Here is a 9,512-nt window from a genome sequence, read left to right as displayed (position 1 = left end):
AATCTATGATGGAAATGCTTAATCATGTACAATTTTGGTTTGTATGTTGGTTCAAATGAGATCCCTCGAGATTTCATCGGACTACCGGATTTATATGGGTTCAAGTATATTGGTTTGACTACCTAAGTGGTTGCTGATGTACTTGAGCTCTTATAAATTGGACGGTTCTGTTATAGTTGAGACATCAAGATATCCCTTATGTACTGATGGGTCATTTGGCCAATTAATATCCTTTTCTTTGGTGGAGTTAACGTGTACCCCTCTGAAGGGTTCCTTTTGAAAGCTATATCTGTACTTCTAGAAATGAACTAGAGTTGGATTAGAACAAGGACTTGTGGAAGATCGAGAATCCAAATTGTGAATTGCTTAACTTATTTCCGTATGCTATGCTCGCGATGCTAAGTCTATTGATGACATTAGTTATTTATATATAAATGCTTTTATGAAAAACCAATTGTACTCCTTGATACTATCCAAACTGCATACTCCATATTTATTATATGGGGTAAGTCCTTTAGAGAACAATTTAGTACTCACCCTATGGTAATCTTGAGTTTTCCAGGTAACGCTGCACTTGTGAATGGTTTCTTCTCTGCTCCCGATTCCTAGAAGGATCAGGAGTGGTAGAAAGGCCAAGCCTCGTAGATGTGTGGTCGTGCCACACCTACACATTGTTATCTTTGAAAAATATTTTGAAAGACTTTCTCTTAAACTCTGATGGTAGTATGTGATGAGTGGAACTAGATGGTATGATGAGCTAAGTTTGTGAAACAACTTGGCTTGTAAACTTAAGTACTTGAACTTGTAATATGTTCTATTTGTGGTTGTGATGTAGTATCTTTGGCTTGATCCTGGATGAAGGTTGGCATTTTATTAGTACATCGTATGCAAAGTTCAGCTAGGCGCTAGGCGTAATCGGGGCACTGACCTATTGCCTAGCACCTAGTTAGGAGTACTCGGTCCTAGGTGCTCCTAGGCGTTTTGGCAATCTAGCCATAAATTATATATATTATATATATGACTATATATATATATAACTACTATATATGAGTCACAGACTCAATAATATTTGTGACAGTAGACATACCTGAGTCCTAGCTATCTTAATCCTGCCTGTTCCTAGCTTCTACATGGTTGCAACACATTTTTACAGCTAGTATTAGTCATACTCAATAGACAGCTAGCTATTCATCCAAAAAACACTAAATTGTTACTTATCTGGATGATTTCAGTAGCCTCCCATCCATGAGCACACCATATCAGCAGCTAGTGATTACAATACAAGTGGATAGGACAATAATAGAAGTGCATAACACAATTTATAAATAAAGCACAGCATAAACACATAGTTCTTAGTTTAGGCCTCACAAATAATAAAAGATCGCACACAGACACACAAACAAAAGTGACACAGCTGCAGTCTAGGGCATCACAAAAGGCTTCACTACTAGATGGAGATGGTCCAGCAGCCCATATCATATTTCTTCTATAAAACTAGTGTTTCATATCCATACAGTCTCCACCATGATGCTGAAATAAAAAAAACACCTCTATTAGTTTAGAAAACAGCAGCAAACAACCTTCAGCCATGGGCCATGCAAGCAGGAAGCTTATGGTTATCGGAATCAGGAAGTACCTCTACCTGGGTTGTAATCAAAATTTTCAAAAGTCCTAGCAAGCTTCTTGCTAAAGGGTCATTCTCTATTCTGAAACTTCTTTAGTTCAATGTTGGCAGCCTGATGCTTCATATTCTTATCATGGTAATAAAATTTCTCAACACAATCTCTTCAAATATTGATGGGTCACTATAGATATAGTGAGGATTCAGCAAATAGGTTGTCAAATGCAATGGAGAATCAAGTCTTCCATTCATCTTCTTGTCAACAACAGCTATTACATCCTTGAAAGAGCCTCAACAGTTCCAAAGGCATCTTTGATCTGTTTCTTTGCCTTTAGTAGTTCTCCATAAATGAAACCCATGGATGGCCTCACATCACCATCAACCAAACAGAGGACTTTGACCAATGGCTCAAAAACAGTCAATGTTAGCTTCACAGCCCTCCAAAAGCTTGAACTCATTATAGTTGTTGCCTATTTTCCTTTATTTGATTTCACATCCTTCAGTGTGTCCCACTTACTATGAACCACCATCTTCCTTAACTGGTCCTTCTTCTCTTGCATCCTAGCCAAAGTGAGAAAGTTTGAAGCAAACCTAGTCACTCCTAGCCTCACTACCTCTTTTCCCTCTCTGAAGCATCTCAAGCACTCCAATGTCCTTGTGTGGCCATAGGCAAATATGGTAAATGTCTTTGCTTGGTCAACCACTTTCTTGAACCGAGGCATGTTGCCAATTCCTTGCAGCATAAGGTTGATTGTGTGAGCTGCACAAGATGTCCAAAATATGTGTGGTCTTTTCTCTTCCAATAGCCTCTTTGCCCCCATGTTGTTAGAGGCATTGTCAGTCACTACTTGCACCACATTGTCTGGACCAATCTCTTCAATTACTTTGTCCACAAGTTCAAAGATGAGCTCACTGGTATGTGATACATGTGACATCTCCTTAGAGCTGATGAAGGAGTTTCCCTTAGCATAATTGGTGAATACATTCATTATGCTTCTCCTCTTCTTATCTGACCAAGCATCATTCATAATAGAGCAACCATTTTTCATCTTCTCAGCTTCACGCTCCTGCAACAAACTCTTTGTTCTTTCATATTCTTCTTCTAGTAACTTCCCTCGTAGCGCATCCTGAGTTGGAGGTACAAAACCTGAACCAAACTGTCCAATTGGTTCACACATTTGCTTGAACTCATCATTATCAAGTGTATTGAAAGCAATAGCTTCCAACAGAACATTGAAAGAAGCATAATTAGTGTTCTATACAGGAAAACAACATCTAATGAACTTTGAAATGTAAATACAGAATAGTATACTAGCAAATTACCATGTGTATAGGCCCATTATGCAATGTACTTATGCACCTCATTGGTTCTTTCTTTCCAAAGTTCCTTGTTCAGCTATTGTTGCTTCAAAGAATCAGATTTGGTAGCTTTAGGATCAATAGCACGTGTGCATTTGTCAATAGGTCCTAACTTGTGGGGCTCTGAACTTCCAACAAAGGTGACTTCATATGAATTTGTTCCAACCCTAGATACATGAACTTCCTTTCTAATTTCTAGCTCATGAACAGTCTACTCCTCCCTCTTCCTTTCTGCATCAGCTAGTGCCTTCTTGCACTTCTCTTTAGCCTCCATAGCCTGTGGTGTTCTTGTTGTACATTTCTTCACATTCTTACCCTCATGAGCCAAATGGTGCTTCAACCTATGAATCCCTCCCCATATCAACAAGAACACCATATTCCCATCCAACATCATCCGAATTCCTTTTCAGGACATTCGATCCATCTGTTCCACTCTCAGGTGCAACTAAACCATCAATTGATGACATCCTATATTCAGGCAATCACAAAATAGAAAATACAGAGGCATACATCATACATGCACATTCAGATTTAAACAAACAGGCAATGCAATCAGACATTCAAATTCAGTTGACTAATGAATTAGACAGAAATGAGAAATTATAGGAGGGCTCCATTCTAGGTAGTCAGGCTACAAGGAGAGGAACAGGGGAGGACAGAGGGGAAGGGGACTGTGGAGCATGGGAGATGAGCAGAAAGTTTGAGAGCAGGGGAGAGAAGTAGCCAGAGGAGGAAGGGAGAAGAGCAGGAAGGGAAGGGAACTCACCTTGGAGGCTTGGGGTGGCCGACGGGGAGGGCTGTGCCATCGGAGATGAAAGCTTCTAGGCATGAGTCGGGGACGAGCAGCTTCTAGGCGACAAGTAGGGGACAACGAGGAGAGGAGCAGGACTACTGAGTCGAGGATGAGCAGGGGACAAGGAGTGGAGGAGCAAGACTGGTGGGCCATGGGTGGACCCTGCCGACGAGGAGGAGCTCGTCCGGTGGCGAGGAGGAGCACTGCCGGAGACGAGCAAATGGTAGGCGGGAACCCTTCCTCTCCCTATTATCCTTCGCGCCAGAAATCATGCCGCATAGGAATTCTTCACTGAATCACGTGTAGGGCAAAATTTTTTGTGGAATCACACGCTCGTCCACCTCATGCCCCTCTGCATCGCCTCCACACCGCCAGTGCCTAGATCGGCGACTACCCCTAGGCCAGGCAAACTAGTCGCGCCTAGTCACGCCTAGGCGAGCGCCTAGCTGAACCATGATCGTATCGGAGGTGTATTGGGATGACCAATTAAGTGGAATGTCCAATTTAATAGTCAATGGAAGACTATCATCATGGGTATTTAAAAGGGCATTGATCCTGACACCTTTCCTAGAATAATATACTTATAATGTATAGCCACACACCTTATAAACAAATAAGAAATGATTAGGACAGAAATAATATTATAAATAATTTTTGCATTCCAGATTTTTCTGGTAATTAAATTTTTATATAAGTAAGCATCTTGTTTACATTGTTCATTAGGATCATGACTCTTTTGAGTGCTTTATTACTGTTCTAGAGGGAGTAGAGTATTAATCATAAGTGTAAGCATAGTGCTTAGACTTGGGTTAATTGTGGATGCACCCTGCATTCCGAAAGGTGGTAGATTGTGTGTGCGACATATGAGCTATATAGCTTGTACTATATAGCTTTGTTGATCCTTTGTAGTCCACCTCCCATCTATAGGCTCAATAGTCAATAGGACCTGATTATGAAGCATCCTCTATTGTGACTTTTCCTATGTAATGTCCCCAGTTGAACAATAGAAGATATAGCTTACTGAGTTAGAATTAGAGAACCTTAGTTATCCTCTCTATGCTCCTATTTATCCTAGCTTTGTTGCTACTCCTGGTTAAGTTACACCTTAACCTAGTTACCACTCCTAGTTAAGTTAGACCGTAGTTAGTCTCACACGTTTCTCTATAGATACGATACTTGGAATACCTCTAGGGTGAAAGCTATAGTGGTATCCATGCGCTTGTGGATTTATCTATGTGCGTTAAAATATACCAACAAGATTTCTAGCGTCACTGCTAGGGAAACAATTGCTAAATTAACTACAAGCCTAGCTTAACATTTTATCTTTTATTCTTTCTTTTGTTTTACTTTTTCTTCTAGCATCGATTACACTCCTATCTATCAATATGCTAAACCCACGAGCACAAGCCTAGGGACACCAAAACTAAAGAACCTATCCTAACATATGGCTATGAGATAGGCCCGTGTTTCATAAAACTAATTTGGGATATATCCTTCTCTGGAGAAGGCAATGAAAACCCACACTCTCACCTATGGGAGTTTTTGTAGACTTGTGCATGCTAGTGTATCGCTGGCACTTCTAATGATAAAGCCCTAGCCCCAAAAACATATGTGTGTGTCGGGGGCTAGGACATCATCGTAGATGGCCATCTGAAGTCAACCAGAAGAAGTCTGAGCGCACACAAAGAAGCTCCCTACCTAGCGTGCTAACTGTCACTGTGAGATTTGGCAGAGAACCTTACTAACTAGTAAACCATGCTCTGCGTGTGCTAGACCTAGATGGTCGATAGTTTGACACAAGGTTTATACTAGTTTAGGCCCTCAGACAGGTCCCTAAATCTAGTGGAAAACTCGGTTAGTATTGCTCTTGCCCAAAGGGCTTGTATTAGGAGTTACAAGCTATTCGAGAGAGGGAGGAGGTTCCTAAGTCTCTGGTGCAAGGTGTTGGTGTGTATCGCTGAATGATGTAATGATGGGTGGTGTGTTCGAGTGTTCATGTGACTATCTCCCCTTTATGATCCTCTCATTGAGAGGATCATGCTTGCTTTTCTTGCTTGCAAGTCAAAGTCAAGGTCAGAGTCAGAGTTGGAGGCATCAGAGTTGGAATCATCATCGTCGTCGTCATCATCAGCATTGGCGTCGACATCATCCTCCTCGTCCAAGTCCTCCTTCTTGGAGCTCTATGAAGGACTACAATCAGAAGGAGTCATCCTCGCTGGACAACAGGCTGCTTGGAAACTTGATGGGGTTCTCTGACATTTTCTTTGCAGATTAGAAGAGAAAGGGATGATAGATGAAGAAAAGGGGTGGTTTTAGAGGGTACTAGCTTGAAGAATATGTAGAGTAGTGGGTATGGCTCTTTGGCTTCAGGTAGTGAAAGTAATGCTGATTTGATGACCATGGAAGTTGAGGGCATTCAACAGTCATGTTGAATGGTTACCGTCGATTGACCAAACACTAGTTTAGGACCACCGACCAAAACACATATACTAGTCACCCTGGCTTTTCAGGCGACAAAGGAAATACAACCCTAATAGCACTACTAGATCTACCATTAACCCATCGGTCGTAGTAGTTTCTACTGCCGGTTTCTTTCCTTAGGACACCTTGCTATTGGTCAACCGACGATGGAGGTATCATACCATCACTTCTATTGCTTTGGCTATGAAAGTGGTGACAATGATAAATCAACATGTAGTAGTGTTAGACCAAGAGAAGGACAACCTACCACATGAGACATTGATGGTTCAGATCTAGAGTGCCCAGATCAGAGGTGGAGGTTATTTAGGGGGTGGAGCGGGGGAGCAAGAAAACCATGTTGCAAGCTATTATTGATGGGGAGTGGATATAAGGCTGAGACACCACTGTGGGATTTGTTTTGTTCCTATTTGACAGCTAGAGAGGTGTGTCGGCGTGACAACTACCACATGCATATTTGGTTAGACTTAACAAAAAGATCACAATATAAACGCATATAATTGGATGTTTATTTTGGCAATCAGGTTCATATCTTAAACAACATACTATAATTCACATATATAATATATAGGTTCATGATAATATTGTACCAAACAACAATCTGCTTCTTACAATACAATCAGTAGTGCAACCAAGAAAATATCATATATCCAGGTATGCATACTATCATGCCCCAGAGTACTAAGACCAAATGACACACAAATACCACACATGCAACAATGATATGGTGCATATACTAGTACATGCATACACACATAGCTTATCAACTAGTTATTACATAAATATATAAACCATGCCTTATTTCACAAAACGCAATGGAAATATAGATATAACATCCATATTTATGCAAACTCATCTCTTCACCTACACTCTTGACTCTCCATGTTTACTTCTTCAGTACTTGTACTTCCATATGCCATCTATCTCTATGGTGGTGGTCGCGGACCCTGGGCCACTCACGGACATCATCGATGTGATCTCAGCAGCATTAGCCTGCTCATCCTTCTGCAACACCATCGAGGATGGTCTACTCTCCGACATAGCAACATTGAAGCCGCTAGCGCTAGCTGCTCCCATGTCCATCTGGGCAACAGGTCCAATGCCCATCTGGCCTACTAGTGCCCCCATGTCCATCTGGCCTATTGGTTCCCCTGTTCCCATTTGCCCAGCGGATGACCCCATGCCCATCTGGTGGTAGAAGTTCATTGATGGTGGCACAACCATCGGATTGTTGAATAGGGAACCATTGATCTGGAGCCCACCAGTGCCACCGATACCGGCCATAGGTGGCATCACTAGTGGCATCCCTATGCCAGTGTTGGAGTTAGGGTAGTAGGGGGGTACTGGGTCCATGGAGAAGTCTGGCAGGATGGGACATTGCATTGGCATGGGCATGGACTGTGGTAGTTGCAGCTGCATAGGGACGGGAATGGCCAAGGTATTGTTCTGATTCTGATCAATCTCAGCATCGGGCATGGCCACTTGGTATGCCGGTATTGTTGTCTTCCTGATTCCAGTGGTCTTGTGGAACACACGACAGATCACCCACTCATCCTACATGAATTTCATTTGTAAACCAAAAGCTTAATTGGGTAAGCAAATAAAGCAAGTAGCATATTGACATACATCATGCTATTGTTGTTACAACTACCACACACCTTGGAAACAAAAGCTGACCCTTTTATGGCTATGGTGGCATTGGTCGTTGAGCTGGATGCAGATGTGGGGCTAGGGACCCTGCTATTGCCTTCGAGCCTATACTCGTGCATCACCCAGTTTGTTTTGTTGCCCCTCGGAGCCCTGCCTTCATAGAAGACAAGTGTTTTCTTCATGCCGATGAGTAGCACCACACCTTCCCCTTTGCTAGGCTTGTATACCTCCTTGTCCTTGCCGGTCGCCTTCCAATAACCAGCTTCTGTGGCCCTGTTTGCCCTTAGCCCCGTTGGGTACTTGCGGTCCTTCTTTGAGAAGAAGTACCACTCTTTCTCATTCATTTTTGCCTCCCCTACAACATGTTATTGAATTAAGCGCCATATATTAGACCATATCTAGATCACTAGCATAGCAACAACATCCACTACATAGATCAAACAAGAGCAAGGTGTTTATGTATCTAAAGTAGAGATTGAAGCTGCTTGTTACATACTTGGGAGATCCCATGGTTCGGTCTTATTTAAGTCAACCTCCCCGATGGCACAGATGAAGTCCCTGTTGTGCACCTTTTTCATGAGGTAGTCATTGACAATCTCAAAGTCATTCGGATGGAAGCGGAACCCTGGAAGTAGGTCGAGGCCACCAACACGGACAATGTTCATCTCCTCCTGTTGTGGCTGTTGCTGGTCCGCCATAGTTCTCTTGCTCCTTAACTGAGATTAGAACCAGGAAGCACCAACAACCATATCAAGCAGTAAGGAATAATTTTCATATAGTACTGAAAAAACAATAAAGCATACTTACATGCACAAACTCTTCTTGATCTACCGGTAACTCTAGGTCTCTTGCTCGCTCGCCAAGATGAATGTAGGATGAGTTGTTTTGGTGCAATGAACCAGGGCACAATTTAAATAGGCAGGAGGCATGTTCACAAGAGCCGCTTTCCACTGAAGCCTCCTACCCTCTATCGGCTTCCGTCTTTTCCGGTGGTGTCTGTTTCTACTAGGCATTGGACTCTTGTTCTTTCCAACTGTGTCATGCTTGTCCTTGCGCACCCGGGCTCTCTTTCCCACCGGAGCCTCGGCTATTGCTGGCGACAGGTGCCCGGGTTTTGGAATGTCCCTACCTATGTGTAGCATGCAGCCTGTCATGACCTCCCTTCGGTTTGCCTGCCTTGGCCTGTGATTCCTGTGGACATATGTGTTAGCATGCCGCTCATGCATGCAGGCCTGCTCTAGATATTGCCTTGTCTGCATGAAGATGTAGAAGAGGGTTGTGCGGTTGGTGATCAGACGCGTTGAGATGTGCATGCGTTAGTGGCCAAGGGATGTTGTGGCTATGTGCTGCAAGCCTTTCGTGATACAAGCTACAGACAGGCAGGTCAGCATGAGATCCACATTGCCTCGCATGCAGTGTGGGGGGTAGCGATGGGTCATCATGATCTAGTGCCGATAGCGTCGTGTTCTTCACTACTCGATTAGTTTTTGGTGCATGGAGAAACATGTGTGCGCACGCGGCATTGTGACGATTCGGTGTGCTATATGTGGCCGTGTATGTATGTAGACACTATTGGACGATATGATGTGTATTGCCTGTGGCCATTGTCAC

The 9,512-nt window shown here is 42.9% G+C and overlaps 1 protein-coding gene across 1 annotated transcript; it reads right to left on the bottom strand.

The window, feature by feature from the left end:
- On the bottom strand, nucleotides 6,839-8,818 carry LOC8066642 (NAC domain-containing protein 100). Its single transcript, XM_002439442.2, has 4 exons — nucleotides 8,709-8,818; nucleotides 8,398-8,617; nucleotides 7,910-8,256; nucleotides 6,839-7,805 (listed from the first exon to the last, which is right to left on the bottom strand). Exons 2-4 carry the CDS (start codon nucleotides 8,597-8,599, stop codon nucleotides 7,146-7,148), a joined length of 1,209 nt encoding a protein of 402 aa, XP_002439487.1. The 5' UTR covers nucleotides 8,600-8,617; nucleotides 8,709-8,818; the 3' UTR covers nucleotides 6,839-7,145.

This window comes from Sorghum bicolor, chromosome 9, assembly GCF_000003195.3.
Source record: "Sorghum bicolor cultivar BTx623 chromosome 9, Sorghum_bicolor_NCBIv3, whole genome shotgun sequence".
Lineage (NCBI taxonomy): Eukaryota > Viridiplantae > Streptophyta > Magnoliopsida > Poales > Poaceae > Sorghum > Sorghum bicolor.
Note: the sequence above shows the minus strand (reverse complement) of the source record. Positions and strands in the feature narration are given on the sequence as shown.

Bases quoted from the DNA above. Each gene is read 5' to 3' on its own strand.
- LOC8066642 (XM_002439442.2), bottom strand. From the start codon at position 8,599: ATGGCGGACCAGCAACAGCCACAACAGGAGGAGATGAACATTGTCCGT. The intron at 8,257-8,397 runs GTATGTAACAAG...AACATGTTGTAG, and splicing joins CGAACCATGGGATCTCCCAA to GGGAGGCAAAAATGAATGAG. The intron at 7,806-7,909 runs GTGTGTGGTAGT...AAATTCATGTAG, and splicing joins GGTCAGCTTTTGTTTCCAAG to GATGAGTGGGTGATCTGTCG.